The sequence below is a fragment of the Oculina patagonica genome, chromosome 2, assembly GCF_052425735.1.
Source record: "Oculina patagonica isolate OP01 chromosome 2, crgOcupat, whole genome shotgun sequence".
Classification (NCBI taxonomy): Eukaryota; Metazoa; Cnidaria; class Anthozoa; order Scleractinia; family Oculinidae; genus Oculina; species Oculina patagonica.
In genome coordinates this window covers 17,831,489-17,846,497 of record NC_135759.1, presented here as the reverse complement: position 1 = coordinate 17,846,497, position 15,009 = coordinate 17,831,489, and the positions used below count along the sequence as shown (strand labels likewise).

The 15,009-nt window shown below is 37.6% G+C and overlaps 2 protein-coding genes across 2 annotated transcripts in view; both read right to left on the bottom strand.

Moving 5' to 3' along the window:
• LOC144643301 (uncharacterized) overlaps positions 1-15,009 on the bottom strand; it is a 203,599-nt gene that overhangs the window by 94,667 nt on the left and 93,923 nt on the right. The window lies entirely within an intron of this gene.
• LOC144643364 (putative aminopeptidase W07G4.4) overlaps positions 5,486-15,009 on the bottom strand; it is a 37,230-nt gene continuing 27,706 nt past the window's right edge. Inside the window, 7 exon segments of the mRNA XM_078502573.1 lie at positions 5,486-5,925; positions 7,447-7,578; positions 9,719-9,768; positions 10,748-10,805; positions 12,760-12,846; positions 13,874-13,992; positions 14,834-14,973. Of these exon segments, the coding sequence (XP_078358699.1) occupies positions 5,791-5,925; positions 7,447-7,578; positions 9,719-9,768; positions 10,748-10,805; positions 12,760-12,846; positions 13,874-13,992; positions 14,834-14,973 (721 nt within the window). The 3' untranslated portion in view covers positions 5,486-5,790.

The following is a 15,009-nucleotide window of genomic DNA, read 5'->3' as shown; positions in this document are numbered from 1 at the left end:
TTAACATGAACAGCTGAAGTACAGTATCTGAACAGCTGTTACAAGGAGTACTAAAAATTATGCTCAATGTTTCTTGTTTTATTTATAGCTTGCATCCTTTTCGAAAAATTAACGATAATATTTAACTTCCAACAAGATTTCAAAATTGTCTTGCTGTTAGCTAATTCCCGCGCAGAACAGCCGAGAGTAGCGACGTAATTTTCGTGTAATTGCCCACGAAATAACTGACGAGCAACGTTTTTTTTTTCAAGACAATGAGTAATATCACGCTTGTTTGTATGATTCTTTTTCTAAATTTTTCGTTGAGTTGCGGTCCATTAGTTTTTTTTTATGGACTGGAGTTATGGCTTATGCCAGGACAAAGTAGGGCTAGCCGAGAAGACGATGACCAATAAGGAAATGAGACATTGAATAATGAACATGAAACTACAGTGCGAACACAGCAGCAAGAGGAATATGAAGAAACAGGACAGGACAATTGTAAACATTTCCGAAACGTAGGCGTTTTGATGAAAATCCTTTGAAAATTCAGTTCTAAAGATCATTTTCGATTTAAGATAAAAAAATATTCAATAAACGTAAAATTTATTCGTGTAAAAGAGGAAAAGTGGGTAAAACAGACATCGATATCTCTTAAACTAGTTAATTAGTGAATTAAAGGAAATGGAAATAAAATAAGCGAAAATCTAAGACACCTTCTTGAAAATATGATGTGAATGTTATTACGTTGTTAAATGGTGATTGTGTTATTTTCGCTGTCGTTAATATTTATTTTTGAAGTGATGTGATCTTTCTCTTCGAGACATACAGCACAGATTCTTCTGAATTAACAAGATAAAAAATAAAAACAGAGAATATCCTAAAAAAACTTCATCAAAAAAAGAAAAGGGAATATGCAAAACACTATCTGTCGCATTTATCGATTTTGAACAACAAAGTAACACTACCTTATTCGACTCGTATGGACCTGGAGTGAAGTACAGGCTGAATTCTGCAGGTGGTGGCGTTTTCTCAAAAAAGCCCAAAATGCACATTTTAAGATTCAAAGTAGCAGTTTTTGGTGAATCAGGAGTGAAAATCAAGCTTAATATACGCGGTGGTATTTCAACACAAGGACCAGAACATCTTGATTTCTAGGCTGAATTCACGTCGTGGGGTTTTCTCACAAAGGCACAACATGCAAATTTTAAGTTCCAAACTGGCAGTTGGTGAATCAGGAGTGAAAATCAGGTTTAATCTACCGGGTGGTATTTTAGCATATTGGCCGGCAATATCAATTTTGAGAAACAAAGTGACATTACCTTATTCTATTCGTATGGACTAAGGGTGAACTTTAGGCTAAATTCACGTGAAGATGTTTTCTCAAAAGGGGAAAATGCACATTTTAAATTTCAAACTGGCAGCACGTGGTGGATCAGGAAAAAAAATCAGGCTTAATCTACCTGGTGGTATTTCACCACAAGGGCACAAAAATCTTGATTTTGAGCAGCAGAGTGGCACCACCCTATGTGATGCGTATGGACCCAGAGTGAACTTTACGTTGAATTCACGTGATGGGGTTTTCTAAAAAATGCCAAAATGCACATTTTGAGTTACCAACTGGCAAATTTCGGTGGATCTTGAGTGAAACTCAAACTTAAAATACGTGGTGGTATTTCACCAGAAGGGCCCAAAAATCTTTATTTTCACTAACAAAGTGACACTCGCTTATTCGATTCGTATGGACCTGGAGTTATGCTAGCTGAAAGCACTTCCCGGGGTTTCTCACAAAGGCCCAAAATGCACATTTTAAATTTCAAAGTGGCAGTTTTTGGTGGATCTGGAAAGAAAATCAGGCTTAATCCACATGGTGGTATTTCACCACATGTGCCAAAAATCTTGATTTTGAGCACAAAACTGACACTACTTTTTTTCGATTCGTATAGACTAGAGTAAACTTTAAGCTGAATCCACGTGATGGCATTTTCTTAAAAAGTCCAAAATGCAGCTTTTAGTGGATCTTGAGTGAAAATCTGGCTTAATCTACCTAGTGGTATTTCATCAAAGAGTCAAGAAAATCTTAATTTTGACTAAAAATCTGACACTACCGTATCCGATTCTTCTGGACCTGGAGTGAAATTTAGGCTGAATCCACTTGATAAAAGTTTCTAAGAAAGGTTCAAAATGAACATTTTATGTTTCAAACTGGCAGTTTCTAGTAGGCCTTTCTCGATTATGCTAGTAAAACTGGCATTTAATGCTACTAGAAATTCTCGCATAAAGCCCAAAAAATGCTAAAATAATGCCTGATTTCTTTAAAAAATGCCACTTAAATTCCAAAGAATGCTTTGTTTTATTTCAAACAAAACGTATAAACTCTTACATTATATGCTCATATCAACAACAGGTGATACCAGAAGTACATGATCTAGATTATGTACTTCTGGTGATACTTAATAATTGTTTGTTCATAAAAAAAAAATATAAAAAAAAATTAAAAAATAATTTTTTTTTTAAACAAAATTAAAAAAAAAGCACACAAGTAACACAACACAAGTAAACAAGTAACACAACGCACAAACTGTCGAAACAGACAGAAAACAATCAAATTAAGTAATCAAAATTGTGAAACTTTAGGATTATTTATCCTTCTGAGTTCTGAGTGCTGAAATCTGGATCACAGTCATGAAAAATGACAGAAAATGCTAGCAATTCTTTTTCAAGAAAAAACGAAAAAAAATGCTCGTTTTCCCAAAAAATGCCGAAAAAAATGCTAGCATAATCGAGAAAGACCTAGTTTCTAGTAGATCCAGCCTTAATCTACATGGTGGTATTTCACCACAAAAGGCCCAAAAATCTTGATTTTGTGCTTAAAAGTGAGACTACAGTATTTGATTCTTTTGGACCTGAAGTGAATTTTAGGCTGAATCCACGTGATGGCATTTTCTTAAAAAGGTCCAAAATGAACATTTGAACTCTGAACTGGCATTTTCTATGGAATCTGGAGTCAAAATCCGCCAAAATCTACATGGTGGTATTTCACCACAAGGGTTCAAAAATCTTAATTTTGAGCAAAAAAAGTGATACTACCGTATTCGATTCTTCTGGACCTGGAGTGAACTTTAGGCTGAATCTACGTGATGGCATTTTCTTAAAAAGGTCCAAAATGAACGTTTCACCTTTCAAACTGGCATGTTCTGGTGGATCTGGAGTCAAAATCAGCCTTAATCCACATGGTGGTATTTCACCATAACGGCGCAAAAATCTTGCCTTTGAGAAAAAAGTGACACTACCGTATTCTGGACCTGGAGTGAACTTTAGGCTGAGTCCACGTGAAGGCATTTTTTAAATAGTCAAAAATGTACATTTTAACTTTCAAACTTGCAGTTTTTGGAAGGTCTAAAATGAACACCAAGTTTAATCTTCGTGGTGGTATTTTATCACAAGGGCAAGAAAATCTTGATTTTGACTAAGAGTGACACTACCTTATTCGATTCTTATGGACATGTAGTGAATATTAGGGTGGATCCACGTGTTGGCATTTTCCCAAAAGGCCCAACATACACATTTTCAGTTTCAAACTGCCACCTGTTGGTGGATGTGGAGTAAACATCAGCCTTAATCAACCTGCTGGCATTTCACCACATTGGCCCTAAAATTGTGTTTTGGAGCAAAACAGTGACACTACCGTATTAAATTCTTCTATACCTGGAGTGAACTTTAGGCTGAATCCATGTGATGGCATTTCCTTAAAAAGGTCGAAGATGAACATTTTAACTTTCAAACTGGCAGTTTCTGGTGGGTCTGGAGTCAAAATCAGCCATAATCTACATGGTCGTATTTCACCAAAAGGACCCAAAAATCTTGATTTTGAGCAAAAAAGGGACACTATCGTATTCGATTCTTCTGGACCTGGAGTGAACTTTAGGCTGAATTCATGTGATGGCATTTCCTTAAAAAAGTGCAATTTGAACAATTTTACTTTCAAACTGGCCGTTTCTGGTGGATCTGGAGTCAAAATCAGCCTTAATCTATATGGTGGTATTTCACCAAAAACGTTCATAAACGTTGATTTTGAGCAAAAAAGTACACTACCGTATTCGATTTATTTCGACCACGTGATGGCATTTTCATAAAAAGGTCCAAAATGAACATTTTAACTTTCAAACTGGTAGTTTCTGGTGGATCTGGAGTCGAAATCAGCGTCAATGTCCGCGGTCATATATCAGTGCAAATTTTTGCCCCAAATGGAGGTTACTGTTTATACATGGGATTTAAACGGAGAACTTTTAAGCAATATTTGATTATGAGCAAAATTACTAAATAAAGTTGACGAAGCATAACATTTTGTTGTTAACTATCGTTACACGTGATTGTATGCAATTCGGAGCCAAAATACGTCTATTTACCCCATCTTACCGTGTATAATAATATGACAAGGAGTTAAGTGATTTGACATGATTCGAAATTGGTTCGAATTTCATCCACAAAAATAGTTTTGGCTCTTACTCCGCCCTCGAATCTTTAATAAATAAATTATATACGAATGTTTTTCTGAAAACTTGACATACCTCGGCGTCATCCTCCTAACTACAGCCGCTTCTAAAATCCAAAATCTTTTCAAATAGCCGCCATTTTCCCCCAGTTTGCTGTGAATTTCGCTCTCTTAATGCGCGGGCAAGGTTTTGCATATTTAATTGCACGGGAATAATGAAAAGCGCAGTGAATTTATTTTTAGGATGCTTTCAATTGGGAAACCCGGATTTCCGATTTCCCAATAAAACACGAATTCCAAAAACAGATTTTGAAGCACCGAAATAGTTTTTTCGAGGTGGATTCCAATTTACAAATCCAACCTTGAATTTTATGGACTTGTTATTTTCGCGTTTTATTTCAAATCTGTTCTCGTAAACAGTGGTCTATGCTCCGCCATTCGTGCGCAGGCGATCCAATGGGGAGCTTTAGCAAACCAATAATGGTAAACAACTTTTGTTTAGCAAACAAATGGTTTAATTAGCATGAAAATAGCTGTGCACATGATATGAACCTCTGAGCAAATGTTTTGCCCTCTTCTGAAAAACAACAACGCGAAACGTCTGAATTCTGCGTATTTTGAATCAAACGGCTAATTTTTCGAGTTTTTTTGTTTGGAACTAAACATCAGCTTTATTTCGATTTCACAATCGAAAGCATATTTCATTGTTTTGGTTTACCAAATAGAAAGGCTTGGTAAATGCGGCCTGCTGGAGACTGGGGTAAACTGACAAAAGTGAAGTACAGGGAGGGGGGGGAGGGGAAAGTGGCTGGTTTAAGCTCAAACAATACAAATTTTATAACAGTGCAGCATTGAGGCCAAAGGGAAGAAATTCGGAAAACCCAGAGAAAAACACTCCGAGTTAAGACGAGATCCGGTTCGGAATTTTGAAGCAGGGTCACAGGCGAGTCCTCTCACCACTACGTAATCTCTGCATGCCAAATGAATAAATTATAGATTCAAGATTAAGTATTCCATTGTCATCATATTTCTTTATTACTCTAACACAACTCTATATATCAACTACCTAGCATACGTTTGAAAAACCTAACCATATTTTATCATCAAATTCTGTCACATTATTGTCGTTGTTTTTCTGCAAACTTCACATGCGATTGTGTGAGTTCTTTGTCTTAATTTCTCCATCATTCGAACGTCATTTTTTGATCAAAATACCAAAAAAACAAAAACAAAAAAAAACTATAACATACATTATTTTATTATTCTAGTGTTTTTAACTCCATCAAGACAACGTTGTCTTTGAACTTGCAATCTGTTTAGCAGTGACCTTTCAGGAAGTGTTCCACCATGGCAACCACAGGGGCCCCAGTCGGGACCTGTGGGAATGCACCACTTGATCCAGCAATGTCAAAGTGTGAGTAGCACAGTGGGCGATCCGAGTCAATGCCATGCTAGGAGAACAACAACAATAACAAAAATTATCAAAAAAAGTTCTTACACTTTGGGTATGCCATGATATGTAAAAATTGACTGGTAGCCACTAATGACAATGAAAGTTCAAGTAAAAATATAAAACCACATGCAGACAGAACTTTAGAATGCGTTGAAAAAACTTCACTGAGGACACATGGCAACGATTTTAGTCCAAGCATTACCGAGCAATCTAAAAAAACTAATAAAAGTAACGTTTATTCTAGTCGAAAGATTCTTCCAAAAAAGTCGGGTTTTGTGATCGGTTTTGTGACCAACAAACCCAGGTTCCACTACTTTTCATAACGCTTACTTTTCCGACAACATTTCATCCATTTGAGGACTTCCCGTCAAGAAACAGACAAAATATTTCAACTGCTTTCCTTCTTAGCTGAGTACAAGCCTGATTTAATAGTAGATTTGACGCTACGTTAAGAACTCAGTGCGAGCTACCAGTAAAACAAAAAGCGCGCGAAAACAAACCAGGGGGAAAAGGAGCGTACGCAATTAACCAATCAGAGCGTCCACTTCACTTAATTTATGTTAGTATATACACACTCAGTGATCTTGGTGTTTCAAGCAATCTGATTGGTTCGCTATCTCGGGCTAATGAGCATTATTCACTCCCTACGGAGTGAATAATGCTTGATCCAAACTGAAACAAAATGGCCGGCGTAAACTCGCGTTTCGCCGGCGTTTCTGAATCGCAAGTACTAAGAATACAAGAAGATGCTGCACCAGAAAAGACAAAAAAGGTTAAGAAATTTGGCCTGATGGTTTTCAAAGTAAGAGAAGACTACATATTTCGCAATTTGCAGCACAATGTCCACACAACTCGAGTACTAAAACGATAAACAATTGCTTACCGTCAAGTCGTTCTTCGCCCGGCATCGGCAGAAATGAATACCGCAGATTTATCGGCAGCAACATCAAGTGTTATTCAACCAAGATCCTCCGCGAATATTCAGGAAAACGTCTTTGTGCAAGAAAACATCCAGTTTTCACCACAGTTCTGCACACATTCAGTATAATCCAAACTTTCAGGTGGATCCTTCGCCAACTGCTCTTTCAATTTTCAATTCAAGTGAACTTCAAAAGCTTTGATTCAACGGTCAAAATGTTTTGCAAGCAGGTTTTTGATTCAGATTGCAGGTTTGAGTGGTGTTAAAGGACCATTTTGCTAGATTGTGATGAGGATTTTATCGAAGATTAACTAGATTTGCCATGTTTGAAGATTCTGTAAACTGTTTCGCGCATGTCGGTTAGTGCCGCTTATATGTACGTTTTCCACGCATGAATTGAGAGGTCAATTAAATCGACTTTAAATGGTTTCCTTCTGAAAACTTTGAGATCGCTTGCTGTTGAGATCACTTCGTGTGTATATACTAAAACAATTATTCTTTGAAATCTCGGTGAATAGCGGCAGAATATTCACCTCGATTTCAAAGAATAATTGTTAATTATAACAAGCCTTTTCAAAGCAGAGATAGATTTCTAGTCACCTTATCCAATCCTGATGCCCTGATGAGGAATGCGGCAGGGAACTGATGTCCTCTGGGGGTGCGGCTGGAGGGAGTGTTATTACACTGCAGTACATCTGCATACTCTGACTTGGCGTTTGCAAACTCATAGTCCTAACAAAGAATCAATGTGTTAATGTTGATTTAAAGGAACACTGTCACCCAGGCTTTTAGCCAGGTTGGAGTCCAGGAGTCCTATGGACGGCCACTTTTCAGAGAAAATTAAATATGAATAACTGTATACGGAGGTTTTGTTAGCAAATTTGGAAATCTTTAGGTACCTTTTCACTCATAACAGCAGAAAAACATCTTGCATGCTCCTCAGGCCCTCCTATGGGGACAAAGTCAGGCCTTATAAAAATTTTGGACTCCCACTTTTTAAATCCTGGCTAAAAGCCTGCTGTCACCAGTTTCACTTCAAAAACTCAAGAGCCTAAGAACCAATGGAAACTACGAATAATAGTCCAATTTTGTTAAAAATCACCATGCAAGTGTAGTTAAGCAATAAACAAGTGATATTATTGTGATGCCATCAGGAACTTAAGATCTCAACTTGTAAAAGTCAGGCTAACTTTTTCAAGTTTTGTCATTGTGGACTGCAAAAACACCTAAAAAATATTACGGCTCCCTTCTTCCTTCAACAACAATTTACTTTATATCTCCATCTTGATGTACTAGGTGCATTTCATGTACGAGAAGACCTATTCTCCAAGTATAGTACTTTTTTCTGAAAAGCATTAAAATCCCTAGTGACAGTGTCCCTTTAAGGTGATTCCACGGTATTGCATTGCGCATCCTTTCTGCGCATAAGTTTTCGCGTCATTTAGCGCGCGCACGAGCGCGCGCGCACACAGAACACTACGAGATTCCCTTCAGGCTAAGGTCTGTAGGGAAATAAATGGTCGTTTTCTCTTGAACGAGCACGGTGACCCCCATTTTTTAATGCATTAATTTAAATGTCAAACTGTTGTCTACAATATATCGCGATTTAAAAAAAAGTTTAAAATTCTACATTGAGATATTTTAATTTTAATGCCGTAAAAAACACGTTTTTAGGTAGTGCCGTTAACGTGCGCACGGAGCAAAATCTTAAATTTCTTTCATTATCTTAATTCCTGTACAATAAGAATAGTTTTTAATATAAAATAAAAGTCCTTTTTGTTGAACTAGACTAGTTCTTTAATGCAAAATGATTTTTTCTGGAAACAATAGCGATCCCCATTTGGATTACTAGGGTTCCTAATATATATCTCGCGGGTCGTATATTTACTAAAATGTCCATCCATTTTACACAAAAACTAGCGCGGTGACCCCCATTTTTTATTTCATTTTTTTAATGCTCATAACATAATTGTAACCTGGACCAAGTTTCAGAAAATTTTTAATACTCCTTCTATTTCAGTGGAATCACCTTAAGGAAAGTACACTCAATGATAGGTCTTTAAATATAGCAATTAACTCCCATCAAAATAAAACGGCACAAGGCCATCTATTTCTTCAAGGTGGGGGTGGGGAGGCAAGACAAAAGTGGTCTGCAGTGGTTTAGACTTCAATTCTAGAAGTCTCGAATTCAAATCATTCACGGGAATTGTATGACAGCTGACCTGAATTAAATTCTTCGACGATGCTAAAGACTTGTGAATAGTGAACTGGTAATCTCCCTACTAGCCACAGTTGTAACTATTTATCATAAACATAACAAGTCTAAGACTGCGTTTTTTTATTCAAAATTCTGGAATGAGAATGACCAGAATGAGAAACGCGCACGTTTTCTATTCCGCATTCCTATTCCGGAATGGACAGAACGCCATTCCGTCCATTCTGCACCCAGGGGCAGAATGGACAATGTTGCGAATGAAAGTCCAAGATCGCGGACAGCGAGATGTGCGCTGCGGATTCAAATACGTCCCTACCCGAGAAAAACATCAGGTTACACTTCTGGATACCATAAAAGCATTGCTTCTAATTTCATTGTACCAAACGTACGAGGCTTTTTCAGTTATGTTTCGTACAATAAAAGGCAAATTGGCAAGTGATGTCTCCTCTGCTTTGTGAATAGCACGGCCAGAACATTCGGCAAATCCATTACAATCTCCTTACTTTATACCTCCTCTCTATTAAGTAGCCAGGACCGCGCATCTCGACGGGACTTTTCTTATGCAGGCGATCCGAATTATTCCTAGCATTCTGTTTTTTAAAGTTTTTTTTCCAGCAACGCATCAAAAATAAAAATTAAAAAATAAAACTGAGTTACCTCCCTACGGACTGTTGAGATCTCAAACGGATCACCCATATCATGTCCAGCTAAAGAAACAAAAACAAATGAGTTATAAATAACAAGGGGTGTTGAACAATACACAGGAGTGATCAGCAAGCTGGCAGGCGAAGAGAGATAAAAAAAATAAAGATTCAAGGCATGCAAGAAAGGTTAACTGAAATTTGTTCCGGAACTCTGTTAATAAGGTAGGTTTCTTTGAATACGTAAAATGCTGGTTACATGCCCCCTTTGTAAGGGGTTTTGGGTTAGCTAATAACAAGGGAAGCTAATATCCTGAAGGGGAGGGGGGAGGGGTATATGTAGATACAGTAGAACCCCGGTATCTAGAACTCTGAAGGGAAACGAAAAACAGTTCGAATTAGCGGGGTTTCGAGTTATTGGGCCAGGGGTCGATTGAATATTGAATTATTTGCCAAGTTAATAATTGATAGTTTACTGATTTTTCAGCGCTTCAGTATACAGTACAGTGCAAATTGAACTTATCTCGTCAGAAACTCTAACACGACCGTACATTCTTATGATAAGAGTGGAAAATGGCTGTCAGCTGTAGCTGTTCGTTGCTCAACCGTGAGCTGCAAGAACCAGAATTTGAGTTATCGGAATAAATTAAACCCAACGTTTGATCAAGGGAAACGAAATTTGGTTCGGGGGTTTTCGAGTTATCCGAGTGAGAATGACTGAAAAGTGGGTTCAAATTCAAGGGAAAAGGTAGTTAGTTTGATTTAGCGGGGTGTTCAAATTGTCCGAGTTTGAGTTACCAGAGTTCTACTGTATAGCGTACAAGCGTCAGTGAAGTCCTTTAAAGCAAATAGCGCAGAATAGTATTATTACCCTTTTGGCTTTTGGGCCTGAATCTTCAATAAAAACATCGATATTCTGCGCTATTCTTTCCCAGTAGAAAACTTGAATCTGAGCTGACTTGCTGTCTGATCATTATCTGCCCTTAACAAGCTTGATGCTCCGGCATCATATTTAATAGTGCTAAAAAAAACTAAACATAGATACCTTGTTGGACATTCTGAGCAAACTTTGTACGAGCAGCAGGTCCATTGTCAATCACAATCTGATAAATAAAACATGTGGACAAGGTTAACAGTCAAACGTACACTAATTGTGCCCGATCAAAAAATAGTTGAGCTTATTTTGTCAATGCCTATATAGCTGACAATCTGAGAGAAGTACTATGGTAGGGTTATTGGTGAAGAAAGCTATTGGTTGTGTTGGTTTGCACTGCAGTCATCCATAGTTTGTTTCTGTTACTAAGGGCCTGCTTACCTGATTCCGGAATGACTCTCATTCCGAAATGAAGTTTCTTTTGCATTCACATGACAGAGTCGACCGGCTCCACCTAAGGCGTTTTCACGTGCGTGGCTTTCGCGCGAGATCAAAAACAAAGATGGCGCAGGTTTCGTGCAAACATGTTATTGTGTCCATTATTAAATGGCCACATTTGCAATTTTAACGAGCAATTTGACCATATGTTTGCTGCCTTGGGTTATAAATAACTGTGGCTATAAGCCACAAAACTCGGAAAAATGTATTTGGAAACAAGAATCGACCAACAAACTGACAAATAAAGATTTGTCAAAACGAATTATGCTAAACATTCTACACTTCAGTTCACTTCACTTAGCTTGATTTTCATCTAGCTGCTCATCAAGAGCAGGCCGAAAGGACAAGAGATAGAGTTCCCATCCGTTGCAAATTGTTTTCTTTCTCTTTATTTTTCCTTTTTGATTTTTGAAGGTTAGGCAAAATATTGGAAAAATTAAGCTTTGGTCTATTTCAAGAAAACTGACATTAAAACAATGCTTCGGCTGGCAATTAAGCATGTTAATATTATGTAATTTAACTAGAAAAGTAAGTAATCAGAGAACAGGTCTAATTCTCTAGAGGCCTTAAAACACTTGCACGCATTGCGTGCCTATGTCTAACAGGAAACGAGTGAAGGAGGGAAGGAGTGAAATTCACTTCGCTAACTACAACTCTTTCCGAGTTAAAAAGGAAACACTATTACGTTTTTTCGCTCTGAGTTTGAGATGCTGTTTCATATCGGAACGAAATTTGTTTTGTGTTTTCATGATACCAGAATGAAATGTTCCAGAACGAAAATTTCATTCCGGAATGAAAATCGAAATGAACTCATTCTGGAATGACTTGACTTTCGTCTCGGTATCGTGTAAACAGACACAGAGAAATATATGGGTATAGAATGAACTCGTTCCGGAATGAAAGTCATTTCGGAATCATGTAAACAGGCCCTAAGTTTACCAAGCAATCTTGAAATGCCTGCATGTACATTCATGTACAACTGTAGGTTTAAAGAAGCCCTTGCTTTAAATACAAGCAAATTAAGCTCAGAAACATTACACCGTCTTCTCAGTGTTTTTTTCTCTTTCCATTTTTTTCACCTTCAGCTAATGTGAGTTGCACTTAGTGATTTCATTGGAGGGTGTAGTCAAAGTATTTCAATTCTACAGCGTGACTTAAAAGGAGGATAATACTCGGCTTCACACTAGAGCTCGTAAGTATAATCTAAGTGCACTTGGAACCTTCTTTGAGTGTGAAGGGGTAAAACGTACTTACTTGAACTTTACTTGGTAACCACGGAAACTTTCGTAGTTCAAAGAAGCCGAAGTACGCCGCCAAGTATGGTCTACACCACACTTGAGAACACACTTAACCAATAGAAAATGGAAGCCAAATGAAAGAGGCGTGCAGCGTTGTCACGACTCTTAAGATTATTGACAGCTTGTACCTCAAGTAATATACTTTGCCATCAAGTGTAACGCCAGATTTTGTTAAATGCGACTTGAGATTTTCAAGTGAACTTGAGCCAAGTGCTTACTTGAATCTAACTTAGCTTCCGATAGTGTGAAGCCAAGTAATGATGGAATAGTGTCTAAAACGTGTTTTACAAACATTAAGTGTCATTTTCTTACTTAAATTTTTAATCTTGATTAGTACATGACTCTAGCCGTTGTAAATAATATAACTCCAAAGAAACATTTACGTACCGAGTAGGCGGGGCCTACAGCAATAACAGCATGACCAGTGAGAGTGGCAATAGTTACAATATGGGTAGGAACCTTCTCATCAAGAGCCTTTAAAAATACACAACATCAACAAATTTTAGTACAAGTGTACATTAATACTAATAATATCATTTGGAAACTTGAGTTAGAAGCTAGGTACATGTATTCTAGTTAACAAATAGATTCCATTTTGCCGTGTGTCTGTTCAGTTATAGATCACAGATGACGTCAAAATATGGTATGAACAAAAAGTGGCCCACGAGCCGCTAGGCGAGTGGGTCACTGATGTTCATACCACATTTTGACGTCTTTTGTGATCAATAACTGAACAGACCCACGGCAAAAATGGAGTTAATTTGTTTCATACAATAACACAAGACTTAAGTACACTTCAGTGTGAGCAATGTCGCTACTGGTGAGCTAAAGTTGTTTTCATTTCGCGATTATGTTTCCGTAACCACGAAGCACTGTTAAACCGATTAAATAAACAGAAGAATGGAAAATTGAAAGTCAATGAAAAAACTAACCTTTATTCCAGTTGGAAAGTAGTTCAAATCTGTAAGCATTAACCTAAGCGTTCAACCGCCATTCATTTGTTTCCCGTAGCATCGTCCAACTGTACAACATCGGTCAAACACTTTCGTACAGTTTTCGATAATTTCTCGAATAATTCACTGTCTTCTTCAAGCTTGTTTAGCCCAGTTAAATGCTTCGAAAGGTGAACGATGCTTGGCGTATTATTTCTCACTATAGATTTGTAATAAGCTGAACTTTTTTGCTTTGTTGTCGCCCCGCAAGTTTGAAAAACTTTTCCGACAACTCTGATTTGGACTACGAACAATGATCACGTGCGCGATTCACACCACCCCATGACGTCATCTGTGCATCTGTACTCTAATAGATGACAGGCATCAACCAATCACAATGCGCGCAATAGCTCGATTATTGTATAATTCCTAATACTGCATGAATTCTGTGCAATGTTTGATGCCCCATGTTTGGCATGAGGCCCCAAACACGAGTCAGCTGCTTGCAGGCTAAAATCAAACACATCCTGATCGACAGAGCCAAGGCCATTACGGTATTTGTTGTTTACCTTCAGTTTCATGCAGTGAAGAGAGTCAGCCATAGCCATGCGTCCCTCAGCATCAGTGTTACCTACTCTCACACGAGTCCCAGCAGCAGATGTGATGATCTCATCAGCAACATAACCCTCTATGACAATTACAAATAAGCTTCTGTTACTACAACGTCCACGTATCATTGTCACTTTGAATATTAACTCACACATCATATGCATTGTGGAATCATCCAGCGAAATTCAAATGCTCATTTAAATACCTGCCACTTTTTTCTGGCTCAAAGGCGTGAGATTTTTTATCCTGAGAGTGCAAGGATTTCCGAAGACGATATGACCATGTCCGAAGACATCTGAAGTATTCCGAAGACCTTCCAAACATATCCCGATCCCAGTGTGTGGACATGTTTTGCTAAACATGACCTTGTTCCCAATGCCTTTCTATTTAAAACTCTGAGATTTCTGGAAAAGTATCGTCATTTACTCATTTTACATGGAGTTTTCGTTTCTCACATTGGTTTGAGATTACATTTTTTGGAAAGTGTGTCGTTTGTGGTTGTAATAACTCACTTTTTTCGACTAAGCATAAGAAATTGGTTCGTAAGCGTGAGTTGGCGATAGATTGAAGTTTTCAACTCGCAGGCGTGAGACTCATGCCTAAGGCGTGAGAGTTGGCATTTATAAGCTTACATCTGTAGAAAAGTAAGTCAAGCTTACATCATATAAAAATAATTTATTACTGAAGTAATAATGCATTTTAAATCAATTTTTCTTTTTTTGAAAGACGTATCTCCTCATGCTGACAAGTCTTGCAAAATTAAGGCCAAACATTGACATTGTGAAGTTTGCCAAGCAAAAAGGACATAAAAGTCTTGTGACACTAGTTAAGAAATTTTTTTTAAGCAAGGACCAACCACTGTTGGTAATATTTTTATTAAGCAAACACTTTATACTTAATTATAAGATTTATTAAATTACCTGCTCCTACACTGTTGCGAACCATGGCCATTGTACCCAGTACTTTTATTCCTTTCGGCTTCAGCACGGCCAGGGTCTAAACAATATTTACAAAACAATTTGTCATGCATCCTTTTACCTTACATGTAAGTAAATTCCTTCTAAAATATAATAGGAGTTAGGCCAAGATTACTGAT